We start from the raw sequence: 15,105 nt of genomic DNA on the forward strand, positions 1-15,105 counted from the left end.
ACAGAAGACTGGAACACAAATATTATCACATCGTCCCTCAGATTGTGAGTTATATTAATCGATACCACTTGTTACACGCTTCAGTCAGTCTGTTTCTTCTGTGTGTAGAATCTGTTTCTGTCTTTATTGGCATCACAACCACCACTAAACCCAGTTCTTCACTCAAACGGGGAACAAAGAGACTGAAAGGAGATTCTTTTATTTTAATTACTCTTTTTTTTTTTTTTTTTACCTGTATCCAAGCCTTTAGGGCGAGGGTTACACTGCTTGTATCCTTGACAACTCCTCATCTCCATGAGCTGGGCATGGAGTGTGTTCAGCACCTCTCGATCCACTGCATATACTGCGTTGGTAAGCTGCCAACACAACACACACACACACACACACACAGACACTTGTTTTATTGTCATGATGTTATATCTTCTTGTTATATTCCCATGTAAATACCTGCAAAATTACTAACAGCACCTGTTCTTTAATAGATGAGTTTTATAACGCAGGAGCCAATGAAAATTGTTTAAGAGTGACAAAGCAGACAAACGCAGTGAGAGAGAGCGAGAGCACAGCTGACTGATTGTAGACAGATGTTCACCCACCTGGTAGGGGTCACTGTTGAGGTCAAAGTACTCCAGGAAGCCGGTGGAGAATTCGCAGAAGAGCGTGTTGTGGGTCTCGTTGATTGTTCGCAGGCACCAGTACGTGTTGTTGTTGGAGCTGGTGCACGCACAGAATGCCCCCACTACGAAATAAATGACACAGCTGCTGCCGTCAGTCCTAATCCTGACCATTATTTCAGGCGAAAACGTGAAACTCATTACATGAATGGAAATTTTACGAATGTTTGACAACCAGATCTACATCATGTTAAACGCTGATCAAACAATCATTATCTCGCTGATGTTCGGAGACTGAAGCTAATAAACGCACGTGTCCAGAAGGGAGCCGTCTGCCAGTGGTCATTGTTATGCGTGAAGCAAGTGAGGCCTGGAAGGCTGCAGTCGTCGCCATTCCTCTGGCGCTTCTTCTCCTTCCTTTCCTTCTTTCTCCTGCGGATCTCGTTGTACAACTGGGCCTTCCCGTCTATGTCCCGCGCAGCCTCTCTGTCAGACAGAAACGTGAGAGAGGATTACAAAGGCGTGACGCAAACATGACATCAACCCCTACCCTCCCTGGTGCAAGTAACCGCAGTAATTGGGGGGATACAAAGGGGACTTCCAGAAGGCCTCACTGATGCCAGGCTATGACAGCCTGTTTACTTTCATGTTTGAGGCCTTACTACAGTATTTCCAATTTTCTCTGGAATGACATTCTAGCCACTGTCCCCTCTTCCTCCAGCCCGAACACACGGCAGGCACTGCGAGAAACAGCTGCTTTACATAAGCATAATCGGTTCCCAGTGTTTCCTGGTGCGAGCCGATCACTGTGTTTGAGGGACTAACTGATTTCCCTCTCTGCTGGATCATTCTGTCTTTCCATGCAACTCAATCATTTCCAGACACACAATGACAACATCTGCTTTGTCATTTAAAGTCTATTGAGGGACCGTTTATAGATGGCATGCCTTCTTTAGAAACCTGTGTGTATTTTAGGATCGCATACATCATTAACACACCAAAGTAAACGTACATGATGGAGTGTTTCAACTGTGATCTACAAAGCAACCGAAAATGAAGATGAGCTTTAGTGATGGATTCGTGCAGGGACCACCATGCAGATGTACGGTTAAAGAGCATTACAGCACACACCATTTGCACATTTTCAATCAGTTGCAGATTTCATGGTCAGTGTTAACTGAAAGATAAAATGCTGAAACTAAACAGGGCAAACTCAGAATTAAAAGGGGAAGAGAAACTCACTTAAACGGATGGAGTTGATCATTCCTGCTCTTCAATCTCTCTGCCTTGTTTCTGTGTCCTTTGCTATAATAGCTGTTTTTTATGAACAGAAAAGGGACCGTGGAAGAAAAGTTGTTTTTTTGTTTTGTTTTTTGTTGTTGTTTATTTTTTAATCCATGTAATCCAGCAGGGTTTGGAATAAGGCCTAAAACAAGCTTTAAAATCAACTTTTCCAGCAATACTGGAGATATAAATGCATTTTTTAAAGTGAAATTATAAGTGACTGACCTCTTCTTTCCACAGTCGCAATCATCTGGCCGTGTCCTCTTCAGATGACCTCTTACTTCTCGCAGTTTTTTCATTTTTTCTTGAAGTGCTTCAATCTAGAAATACATAAGCAATACAACCAATGACCTTTGATAAAAACAAATATCCAGAAAACTGTCCAAGAGCCTCATATTGAACCTCATACACTCACCTCCTGGTCCACATAGCTCTTATGATCCTTCCACGCTCTGGGGGACTGGTAGATTTCTCTCTCGCAGTGGACGCTGTCGTTCACGAGGATGTAACACCTAAAAAAGATGCAAAAACACCCCCTGCTGTATTCTACTTTATTGACGCAGAGAAATGTAAGTGAGAGGGGAAATTTGATTGCTTACTTGTGGGTAACTTTCACAGAGTTCAGGTATCCGACTGCATTTGTATCATCTGCCAGCATTTCCTCTGAACCGTCGTCAGACCCCAACTCATATTCTGGTTCCTCTGGGTTGTAGTGACGCTTGGAGATGACACGAGGACGGACAGCTGACTGATCATCTGCCTGAAGGTCAATATCATATATTTGACCTTCAAACTCCACAGACAGAGACCTGGCAGGTCGAGTGTGGACGAAGCGTGGGCGATAACCTATTATAAAGAAAAAAGGATGCTATGTATTTCTTTTTACTCTCATTTCCACCTCATTTCAACATCGCAATGAAGTAAAAGCCAGCATCCTAATACACCAACTGATTTTTGGTAGGATATCCTATCTGGATCTTTAAGGCTTATTACACGTTCATACCATTGTTGTACTATTTCCAAGACACATCAGAGGGCATCAGACCATTTGATAACAAAGCCCCAACAGCCCACGCATGCACAAAGGCACGTCCAGAGCATACATTCCAGGACCTGTTGAACGATGTTTGCTTTTTCCATGCATGCGTCTCGCTAGAGCATAAAAAATCCATTGCCGGGAATAAAAACTTGAGGCTTTAAAGATTTCTCTTTCTAGTACTGAGAGACAGACATTAATGGGACTTTTTAAGAAAACAAAAGCTCTTGTTTTTGAAGTGAAATAATCTTACACACATGTATATGCATTTTGCCATGGTTTCAATTAAATCACTGTCCCTCTATATTACAAGAAGAAAGAGCAGGTTTTGGGTATACTCACGGCGGCTTGTTGAGGAAGGAAACTGTCGGTGGGAGCGGCGTTCGGTCTTGGATCGTTTATACTGTGCGTCTCCACAGTCGCAGGCCCTCTCCCTTTTGTCGTAACTGTCACGGGGCTTTAGGCTGCGGGCTCTCTTCCTGGAGCCTTCTTTGGAACCACCTTTACACTTCTGTATCCTCCACTTCCCTGTGATCTCCTCAACGCAGTGCCATTTCTGCAGAAAGAATTACTTTTGGTAGCACGATAGGCTTGTAAAAAAAAAATAAACCAAAGTTTCCTTGCAACAGCAATGAACACATCTTGTTTTATTTCTTTTTGGGTATGGCTAATTAGTGCCTTAGATGTTAATGATATGACAGCACAATTTGAGATTTCACAACTAAACCTTTAAGAAAATGAGCACATGCTTCTAACAGACATATCAGAGCCTGTGGGAAAGAACGGCATCCAAAAGCAGCGAGAAAGATCAACCAAAACTAAAACATGAGCCGAATTGGGTCTGTCTGGTTTCTGGAAAACAAAGCGGAGAGCCATATCGTTTTCACATTGGGTATGTCCATACTATGTGCGTCACTAGGGTAATTGTGTAAATACATGTCCATACAATCGCAGACATCCCCCGCACCATTTCCCAACATGAATTCACGCTGGGAAAAGAAAGTTTTGAAGCTAATTGCTGTGAGTAGTGCCGCTTGTTGGGTCTCGAGTAAACGAAAGAGACACATCAGTAAAGTTTGGTATAGATGATGAGGGCTGAGTGTGGGAACGAGGGTCCAAACAAAGGGCTATAAGTCAGATCGGGTTCCTTTTGGAAGAGCTTACAGACCAAACAGGGCTGTTATATCAGCATCAGACAAGACGTGAGAGCGAGAGAGAGATGTATTGTCACTGGAGGACGAGAACAATCTCCATCTTTCTTTCTCCTTCTCCCTCGCCCTCCTGCGAGTCCTTTAAAGGTATAAGAGTATCACTGCAGCAGCAGAAAAGCAGAATAATATAATATAGAATGTCAGGATTTCATCCTGAGACCGATCCATGTTGAGATTTTCCACTGTGCATAATAACAAAATAAGATAACTGTAATCAAATTTGTTAGCATGGATGAAAAGGAGAGATAAAGCATTTGTTTGCTTTGAGCAAGAAACATTTTACTGGCCTCCAGGTTGCTTATATGAAGGTATAGTTAAACCATTAATAAGAAGCTACTTGCAATCAGTGTTGGTCAAGTTACTTGAAAAAAGTAATCAGTAACTAATTACTTCCCCCCAAAAGTAATCCTTTTACACTACTGATTACTTATTTTCAAAAGTAATTAATTACTTAGTTACTTAGTTACCTTTTAAAAACATGATTTACTACCTGAATAGGTGATAAAGCGATAGATCTTTCAGCCCAATTCTACTTTTTCTGCGTAATCCATCATAGAAAATGTAATCAAATGGAAAAGTCTCTTTTTAAAACTTGTTTTAATCTTTTAACTTTATGCATCAAGCAAACATTAAATTATATGCATCATTCTCTGACTGGAAGAAATTTGTTTAACATTTAAACCCTATTTTCTGCACATTCCAGCACATAAAATAAAATATTTTTTTGTGTTTACACTCAGTCTTTCAAATAAATGCAAGTGAAACACAGCAGAAAATAAATAAAATCAAAGACTCAGCGGTCCTGTTGCTCTATTTTCACCTGTATAGTAGGCGGATGTTTTCCCTGGTGCAGGTGTGCCGCAGCGGTCAGTGGAAGAATCCGCGAGTTTGTCTGTGAATTTCCCTGGTAGCGCACTCGGTGCTTGCACGGAAGTTTAGGGGTTTTTTCACTGTAAAAAGACGTTTTCTTCCCACGCAGTGAACAGCAGACGCTAATGTGTTTGTCACTTTTTACGGAATCAAACTCAAAGTAAGGTCAGTACTTCCACGCTTTAAACGCTGCATGCTCATACTCTCTCCCGCACTCGATATATTATCCATTGTTGATCTGCACACAGCTGTTGCCACGAACGTCGCACTCGCTTACGTCATTGTCATGAGACACTCTCGCAAAAAAAAAAATCACGGTTTTAGTAACGCAGTAACGCAGCGTGCTTACGGGAAAGTAACAGTAATCTAATTACCTTTTTTGCAATAGTAATCCCTTACTTTACTCGTTACTTGAAAAAAGATAAAATACGTTACTTGTAACGTATTACTGCCCATCTCTGCTTGCAATCACTTCAACACACTAGATGTACTTATGAGCACATATGATGAGCTTTCACTTGCATTATATGATGCAGTATGCACCTCTGATGCCTATTGCTCCTGTTAATAACTCATTGTTATACACACTGTGAGGTGTTCGTTATGATGGATCTGGACTGCATTAGTCAAACCCTTATAAATCTCTGTAATTGAATACTACAGGACATTTGTAATAATTTGTCTTATTCTGGCCTGTCTGTTCCGGGGCCACAACCTCTACTATTTGGCTGTTGCTCTGCCAGAAAATTCATGGGCATAGATCAAAGGGATGTACCAATTAGCGCACCACAAAACGGTGTAAAGCGGTCCAATTATAAACCAGTTGTGGCTTTGTAGAACAGTTCAAAAGGAAGCTAAGAGGTCACTTCAAAATAATTGCATCGGCTTTCTTTAGTGGATATATCAGGGCACTCATGTGGTCAAAAGGTTGCAGAAAAAAGAAATGTGCTTGTGTGCAAATGGGTGTTTCTCCTTTACCTGTCCGGGCTGTTCACACGGTGTCTGGAATTCAGCCTGCTGGCAAGTCTCTCTGACCTTCTTGTACTTGGGGAGACTGTTGCTGTGTTGAGTACTCGCTGAGTCATCCTTTTTTCTCAGGATCTTCCTACACGACAAAACAAGGAAAGCAAAACCATATCAAGTGGTGAGTGACGTCAAATGGCGTCAAATTCAACTGCCCTGTCCCCTTTTCCTTTACAACCACCACCACAAACACTGGCTAAGTCTCTGCTACGGCCATGCCAACACCACTGTCCTTCCTCTTCCATTATACCTCGACTAGTCACAGCAGTCACAGACAGAACAAAGATGCCAGTGGGGCACAGAACAGCCTGTCCCCTTACACAGGAGGGCCACTGCAGTGTTTAATTTTTTGTTGCCGTCTTCTTTGGCTGGAACCAGCCAATGTTCACACGCTAGCTTGGCTGACGTATCTTGCCTTCAGCCAAGAGTGATTAAAGAGCAAACAGTTGTTAAAGACCCTCCCTGATTGCTGCATTACGTAGATGGAGTTTTAAACAACGCAGTCAGTCCCAGCTGTCATTCAGCATTTCACAGGCTCAGATGTAGTACTGTAAGGTCATGTGAGGTTATTAAATCAGACAACATATCACATGACTGGTGCAGGAACTGCAGATAAAACTTCAACTACTGTATTTGTGTCAATAGAGTCAAGTTAATGGAGGCTAATCTTATCACTTAAAGAAAAGTGGACCTGTGGACGTCATTTAAAAAAAGTTTGGAGTTTAACTGAGAAACAGATTTAAAAGTCAGCAGGCTGCTGGCTGACATGAGCAGCAGTAAAGCTAACAAAAGCTTCTTTTATTCTCTTGATAACGTGTGAGAAATGATAGTGGTGATGTAGCAGTAACAGCAGCTGTAAAGAAGAATGTGACACTGTAATCTATAATATTTTTCATTTAAATTTTTCTCCTTTTACACAGTTAGACTGTGCTGCCAGCAGAATCTGCCTTCAGCCAGCGATTGTTCTCTTGCCTGTCGTTTTCATACGAGTGCCCTCATGGCTTTCTTTTCTTGTTTCTTCAACCTATGTTTTTTTGTAACCCTCGGGCAACTGTATATCATAAAGTCGAGCTTGACGGGATTATTTCTCTCCTCGGTTGTCATGTTTCTGTCAGTGTACCTCTGGCGTTAGCACAGCGAAGCATGTTCATTGAACAAAAGTGGACTGACAGCTTGGAGGTATCATTTTCTGCGACATATATCTTGTGGCAGAGGAGGTTAAATAAAGAACTGACAGGGTTTGTGAAAGGACACACACTGGATGGAATCAGAAAACAGCCTTGGGGAAATAGTCAAGTGTTTTCTGCAGTGTGGCTCCTGCATTCCACACTGGGAAAGCTGGTGACATGTCCTGTGAGTGGATTGAGTGTGAGGCTTCCAGCTATTCCTCAGGTAACATCATCCTGAGCTTGGCTAGCCTTTGTTTATTTTGCGTATGTCTAGTCCTCCCATGTTACTGAAATGTATCTTCCTCCTGTCTCCATCGATGCAAGCTAAGTCAAGTTTAGGACTATGATCTAGGATTGTGTACTTAATATATGCAAGCCCCCCTCCCCTCCGAGGAGACAAAGACTCGATAGCTTTTCTTTTCTTTTTTCCCCCCCTAAATGACCTGGTTACATGTGTCAGCGCCCCTTGCGTGAACTGTCATAATTTTCCAGGAATTTTAGCTTCGCCAAACAACTTACAACACTTTCAATTGGTTACACACTGCCGTCCAAGCTGAATGTGGTCAGGAAATGTCTGTCAGATAACAAATAACCGGGAAAAGCAGATGCGTTGCTCGAAAAGGGAACACGCACCGAGCCCTGCACATTTCGGGTTCATTTAAATGTTTTCATCAGGTTTATGTGACACACAGTGACACGGATGTGTTTGTGGTGTGGAAAGGGAATAAAGAAAGCCGGTTTACCCTCGCTCCACAAGGAATGTGTCTCTCCAGACTTTGGGTTTCCGGTTTGGTTTGAATCTGGGAAAACAAAACATACAAAGTTTATAAGCTTCATATGGCCTATGCACTCACTATCAGCTACAGCACGGTGGGAACAAAGCTAGTCAGAATTATGGAAGTTGATCACAGCAAGACCAGGACCTTGCGGGCGTAATGCTCTTTTAGTATTAAAGGGATTGTGCTAAGTTTTTCTGTAAAAACATTTTCGTGCAGATTTATTATAAATAGTGCAAGGCACAATAATCTTGCATTCCTTTTATACACGGTTAGTACAGTGGGTTTGCTGGAGACAAAAAATGATTCAGTTTGCAAACAAATTCTACAGGAAACCTCATAAAGAAGAAACTCAGTGTTTCCCAGCCAAAGTCCCACAGCCAAGGAAAATCTGCCAAATTGCCCCAAACCCACTCTGCCCAGCTGGAGCAAAAGCCATCATTTTGGCTATGGAAATTTGCATTTGCTCAATAGAAGTCAATAGAAAGAGTTGTTGCACATATGCACGCTGTGGAATTACATGTACATAGTATCCATTACAGCATGGCATAATGGATCCACACAAACCTGTTGCCAGTCCGTTCCTGTTCCAGCAATTTAAGGATGGGCTTTCCATCCATGTCTGGAGGGATCTCCAGTCCAGCAATGTGGAGAAATGTGGGAGCCAGGTCAATGTTTAGCACCAGATGAGGGTTTCTGGAACAGTACAAGCGTGAAAGACATTAAGTTTCAAGTGATAAAACTGAAGTTTACTCAAAGAAGACAACAAGAGTGCAGCAAAGACTTACTGAATGTTTTTATAGTAACAGAAAAATTTGCGTAGTTACTTACACTGCCCCAGGCTCCACATTCGGTCCTCTCATGAAAAACGGTACACGGATATCAAAATCATAAGGCATTGACTTGCCCTTGACCAACCCGAACTGACCAATGTGGTATCCGTGGTCTGCTGTATAAATGATGTAAGTGTTGTCCAGTTCGCCAGTTTCCTCCAACATGTCATAAATCTGTGTGAAAAAAAAAAGCATCAGTAAAATGATCCATGGTAGATTACTCAATTATTTACAGGAACTACATATCCATTAATAAGTACTCATACCTTCTGCACTGAATCATCCACAGACATAAGCGTCTGTAGCCTTTTCCGATGCAGGAAGTTGGTAAACTCCATGTGGATCGGTTTCATGGGGCCCGTGTACTGCATGATCCAATGTTTGTCCATATTCGGGGCATAGTTGTAGCTCGGGGTGCTGAAAGGGCAAAAGGAAAGGAGAAAGGAGACGGGTATGTTAAAAAAAATGCATTATTTGGGTTTCATTGTGTTGCCGTTTAACTCGCGTAGAAGTCCGAAAAACATTTTGGACGTGTCCACATCAGAGCGCCTAACAGCCAAACATTTAAGATGCCAAAAACACCTGTCTGCTACTTTTCACAAACCTCTGCTCAGCAGCAGGTGTCACAGTTGTCCACTGTGCTTGACAAGCATCAATAGCCGCTCAGTTTGCTGGGGCAAAATGTCTTAATACTTTGCACCCAGCACCTTGACTGTTTTTCCACACCTCTCTCAGACCAGATCTCTCCTCCTCACACAGACACAAGTCTCCTCGCTTCACTACACTCCTGGCAAAGACGAGTCATTTGAGGGTTGGCACATGCTTAAGAAAATAATAGGTCCAAAAGTCGGGTTTGCAACAACTTCTGGTCTAAAAAAGCAAAGAAGTCATGCTCATTTGAAATTGGGGAATTATAAGACTGGACAAAGGCAAGACAGAGAGAAAAGTGCTTGCGTTTGTCAAGTTTGTGTTCAGCTGAAGGAAAGTGTTCCCCTGCTTGCAGTAAAGGGAAGCGGAACATCTGATGTTGTGCAAATCTTCTGCAGTTGAAAGCAAAATAGCACACAAATTATATACACTAAGTATATATAATGTACGTAGAAACCCACAGAATCTCAGTAGCAGTGAAGTTGTGTCCCTTCAGCTTTAAGTAATCCACTTTATAAATGAGCAGCTTCTACCCCTGAATAAACAGCCCAAGCCTCAAAATCTGCGTACTTAATGAAGACTTGCTTTGGGAGCTACTTTGCCCTCAGTGACTGAGCTGCCTTCTGTCCTCGTCTCCTCAGGACTGCTTTGTGAGAAGGGTGAACTCTTCACCCACTTAGCAGGCGGTCTAATAAGACCCACAAAGGGACCTGTTTCTGGGCAATGGGCCACCAAGGTATGGGGGCGCTGAGCACCAGGGAACCAGGAATGTAGATGTCAGTGGAAAGACGCCAGTCCGTAGCAGAGGTCACACCTGCATACTGTTGCATATAGTGCAGGTCTACCTTATTGTCTACATTATCCTCGGCTTACAGGAGCACTCCATGCACCCTAAAATGCCTCCTAACCTTAAAACGTTAGGAGGCACGCTTGAAGATGAGAGAGTTTCCATAAAGCAAGTTTTTAATCTATGGCCAGAATAGCATCTATCACTCCCTGCAGGGAAAGACATGCCATTGACAAACCGCACCAAATCTACGGTGTTTAAAATAGGTCGGGAACATAGTTCGCATCTGAGAGAGAGTAAAAGCACCTGAGGAATGTTAATGACATTAACATCAAACCATCCCCAGCTATTGGTGCTGTCAAAAGCACAGACGCTTGTTTTGATTTATGAAGCGGCTCCTCCTTAACTGCCACGCGGTCTCTTTCCATCTCTGTGCATAACACACTAGCTGGAGATGGCATCTACTACAAAGTCATCTTTCCATAATCCAATTTAAAATGGAACAGTGTCAAGAATATTCCCATCTATAAAAAGAAATTTTTGAACATCGGAAAAAAAGTGTTCCCATAGCTGTTATGAAAGTTTATAGTCAAACAAACACCCAACCATGCCAACCACCTGGGCTCTCCTTAGTAATCTCACCACTTAATCTACACAAACACACACACAATAACTGGGGCAACCCCTTTAGTCACTCGTGGGCCCCAGCTCCACCCCCTTCACCCGGAGACTCAAGCTAAAAATAAATTAATAATGTCACAAAGGGTGTTCCAGAGCGCACAATGCATTCCTCTGGTCCTAGGAGCTCCAGGGCGAAACTGCTGATTGATATGGATGGGGTCAGGAAGTCCTTTGCGAATTGCACAGGCGGGGAGGAAGGGGTAAGCAGAGCGAGCTGGAAAGAGAGAAGGAGATGACACTGGGAAACAAGGAGGGAGAGGTAAACAGAGTGATAGAAACAGAGATATACAGATAGAGAGACAGAGGGGTAGTATAAATAGATGACAAATGTTAAGTGTGACAGAAAGTGAGAGGCAGGAACACTAAAACCTCTGGGAAACATAAAGAAAAGGGAGTATTGAGTCTTCAAGTCCAAATCTAATTCTCTAAAACACCATGCCTCCACACATTGAGCCGTGCAGTGAGGCAGTAGGGCTTGGTGCCAGTGAAACAACCCAAAGTACTGCAGCGCTGCCTTAACTCAATGAGAGCTGCTGGAGGCCGGTGTGGGTTTGGCATAGAGCACAGTGCTACGTTAAAAAACCATTCCCGATCTTCCCTATGGTATGTGCCTCAGCTACTCTTGGATGATAAATCATTTTGATTTCACGCTTGCCAAGTCGTCGCCCCCAGCGGCTTCAGAGCAACCTGTCATCTCGTGGGGATTGGGGTGCATACTTACTGTAATAATGTTAGGCAAACCAAATCGCAAAAACTCAATTTAGCTGTTAATGAGACAAAGGCTGAAATCAAAATCTGGGCCCTAAACACTCATTTTTCATTCTTCTCTAAGGCTACAATTCCTGTGTCAAAACCCTGATTAGTGTATATGTTTGAGCATGTATGATAATGTGAGCCTCAGTATTGCTTACATGTGCTGCGAAGCATTCGGGAAGAATTCGGCATACTGTGGCGCCGAGTCTTCTGGGCCGTGAGGAGCAGCGTGACTGACGACCATCATCACGGGACGGTGCGGGTACATCTTCTTGGACATGCGGAAGAAGCTGATGCTGTCGTTGGTGATTAGGTCTGTGAAATAGTCCTTTGAAAGAAGAGCAAAAATAAGGCCCGTTAAAAGGGCGAAAAGTCTAAAAGAAAAAAAAACCTAGAAATAAATATGGAACTGAGGGAAAATATACACCAAAAAAAAAGAACATAAATTACACAACACATGCTTTCATAACTCATTTGCAGTCCAATCACCGTGACATGTTGCTTGCCTTCGTCTAGTCACTTTCAAATAAATTGAGAGGGGCCATTGGGGATATGAAGTGGGGCCATTGAGTACACTACGGTACCAATCTGTCGAGTCAACAGCTGGCAGCTTGCCTGTGTGTGTGTAAATGAGTGTGCGTATGTGTATACAGTATGTGGGCAGTTGCCTCATCAGTGAATCTCTGCACTATTGAATGTGACACCACTTGATGGTGAGGGGCCAGGCCCTTTTAAATAGCATGTTGTGATAAATTTGCTTTCTGCTAACTTCATTTTATTTCGCCCACTTTCTGCTACATCTCCCTGCTTCCTTTTGTCTTTTTCACACAAAGTGACATCAAAATATCTTTTAAGAAACTGAGATATTGGCTTTGGGTAATATAAATGGTAAATGGACTGGTTATTATACAGCGCTTTTCTCCTCTACCTAAGCACTCAAAGCGCTTTATACAATTTGCCTCATTCACCCATTCACACCATTCATACAAGCACTTTTTCTATGCTTCTTCTATCTGACATTTACACACATTTATACTCTGATGGATGCATGGGAGAGCAACTTGAGGTTAGTATCTTGCCCAAGGATATTTGGCATACAGACCGGAGCAACCGGGGATCAAACCAGAAAGTAGACTCAAGCGCCAACAACAGTTCTCAAGATGCCAAATGCTGTGTTTCTCTAAATTAAACACCACAGACAAAGAGAGAACAACTGGATGAATGTAATTGTAACTTAATGTGAAGAGCTTAGACACAGGAAATGTGAAATTGTCACAACACTGTACATCAGTCCCACCTTGAACTGAAATTACAGTAGCATTCGCCAAGTTTCCAAGAGAAGACCAACCATTGTACCTGTTGTTGCTGCCTGGCATACAACAAATGAAAGGGAGTGCCAGGCTGAGAATCAAAGGGTAACGGGTGATTTCCTTGAAATGTCAGAAGTGGGTTTGGCTGATTCATCTTGTCTCTATTAATAGGTTTTACAGCTAGACCAGCTTTAATGGCCTGGCGGCTGTACATGCCCGTGGAGGCCGATGATTATGTGCACATGGCAAAGCACCGCCGTGCACTTTATTTTGCCAGCTCCCAAATCTGAGCCACTGCTGCTGAGAGCTCTGGCAGGTCAGAAGGAAGTGACAGTGTCGTGGGGAATGCCTGGCCAGTGACTATAAAATAGTCAGGGAGGTGAAGAATATCACTTTTCCCTTTTGGAGCTGATTGGTAATAGTAAGTGGCACTCACCCAACGGCACCCCATTAGTACATGGTTTCATTTTCCCAAATCGTTCATCTATTTAATTTGTAATCCTCATAAGTTTTTAAATGACCTACAGGACAGCCAATGCACCAGTGTTTTATAGGTTTACATTTACAACATTTATTGTTTTTTCAAAGTTACAAGAGTGCACATCTGTCAAATTAGCAGTGAGACACTTTATAATATCACAGCTGTTAGAGTTGTTGCTCTACTGTCGTGGGATTTGATATTGATGGATGATATTCTGAAACTAAATCTCACTCAAGAGTGTTTGACAAAACCCTTAACCTCAATTAACTCATCCTCCTACAGAAGAAAAATCAAACAGGACCTAACTGGATGAAATCACAGGGCAGGGTCTGTAGCTTAATCAGTGTCATGATGTGCAAGATGCACTCTGCACAGATACTCTGACCTTCTCACCCCATCCAAACCTAAAGAACTGCGGTTGTCCTGGTGGCAGCAGGTTGATGGGCTTTGGCAGTAAACAGAAAATATTGTGTCCATTTGGTTGTAAACCACAATCTGCTGACCAAGTCCGTGTCATGTAAACACACCGGCCCAAGCCTGTGGGTAATTTTACACCTTGGTCCAAGTTGGCAGAGAAGTAGCAATCCAAACATTTGTTTGCCCATCTCATAGGCCAGCCCGCCACATGGATTTCTTGTATATCCAGCACTGTGCAACCTAGGGAGATATTGGCACGGACTTGCGAAAACAAACTGACAGCTCTTACAAAAACATTTGGGGAAGATTGATGACCGATGCCATCTAGAGCTACAAAAAGACAGTGTAACCACAGTCATCCCCCAGCAGTAGCAAACAGTGGTGTTACAGCACAAAGTCATTCTGCAAAACTTGATAGTGAGACACAAAGAGGAAGAATGAGAGTGAGAGACAAAAACAAGTGCAGGTCGGTTTTTGTCACAAGTTGTCAAGTTGGCTTCTCATAAAGATGCACCACTTTTATAGCGTCTAAATATTGAGGAAAGGTGCATCATAATAAAAGGATGCTGCAGAAAGAGGAGGCGTCAACTCAGCTCGTTCCCTTTAATCCTCAAGAGAGAATTCCTGCCATCCTGAATCACCACACAGCCATAAGCTGCTTCACTGTCTGTATTTATAAGCGAGTGGAACCTGCAATTTGTCATGTGAAGTCTTAATATTAAGTCATAACGGCAAAACAAATTAGGGACTGAGCTAATAGAGCCTTTTCGTATGAATTATGAGAACACATACCTTGGCATAATCAGCACCATGTTTCTCCTTGTAACCATTCCGACAGACAGTATAATTATAGAAGCGGGAATTTTTGATCAATCCAACCCATTCGCGCCACCCAGGTGGGATGTAGCTGCCATTGTACTCATTGAGGTACTTGCCGAAGAAAGCTGCAGAAGAAAAGATGAGAGAAAGAAGGGAGAGATGGGCCTCTTTTAATATGCAGTTTCTTTATATATTCAGTCTTTACAAGCACTGCTTCCTTAAGGCGATGCCTGTAAAAAAACAAAAAAAAAAACATAATTGTGTGACTGTGCGACTTTATCTGCGCTTATGTGATGTTTAACATTTTTGCTTGTCTCCTTTTCCCTGGATTCTCTGACAACATTCTCGGATAAGCTGGGCAGGAAGCCAGGCTGTCCCAGAGACGGCTAATTG

General features: G+C 42.6%; 1 protein-coding gene across 5 annotated transcripts in view; it reads right to left on the reverse strand.

Annotated features, from left to right (window-relative positions):
• Positions 1-15,105, reverse strand: part of sulf1 (sulfatase 1) — a 34,578-nt gene that overhangs the window by 4,926 nt on the left and 14,547 nt on the right. For 4 of the 5 annotated variants that reach the window (XM_040043882.1, XM_040043883.1, XM_040043885.1 and 1 more), the window contains exons 4-18: positions 14,686-14,837; positions 11,844-12,013; positions 9,083-9,233; positions 8,815-8,990; positions 8,551-8,679; positions 7,951-8,007; positions 5,994-6,120; positions 3,277-3,490; positions 2,498-2,744; positions 2,314-2,410; positions 2,124-2,218; positions 1,857-1,928; positions 928-1,100; positions 597-739; positions 233-356 (exon numbers count right to left, since the gene is read on the reverse strand). In XM_040043882.1, coding sequence (XP_039899816.1) covers positions 233-356; positions 597-739; positions 928-1,100; positions 1,857-1,928; positions 2,124-2,218; positions 2,314-2,410; positions 2,498-2,744; positions 3,277-3,490; positions 5,994-6,120; positions 7,951-8,007; positions 8,551-8,679; positions 8,815-8,990; positions 9,083-9,233; positions 11,844-12,013; positions 14,686-14,837 — 2,127 coding nt within the window. The remainder of the gene's footprint in view (positions 1-232; positions 357-596; positions 740-927; positions 1,101-1,856; positions 1,929-2,123; positions 2,219-2,313; positions 2,411-2,497; positions 2,745-3,276; positions 3,491-5,993; positions 6,121-7,950; positions 8,008-8,550; positions 8,680-8,814; positions 8,991-9,082; positions 9,234-11,843; positions 12,014-14,685; positions 14,838-15,105) is intronic. The other variant, XM_040043884.1, reaches the window with a different exon arrangement.

The sequence above is a fragment of the Simochromis diagramma genome, unplaced genomic scaffold, assembly GCF_900408965.1.
Source record: "Simochromis diagramma unplaced genomic scaffold, fSimDia1.1 OVJJ01000602.1, whole genome shotgun sequence".
NCBI lineage: Eukaryota > Metazoa > Chordata > Actinopteri > Cichliformes > Cichlidae > Simochromis > Simochromis diagramma.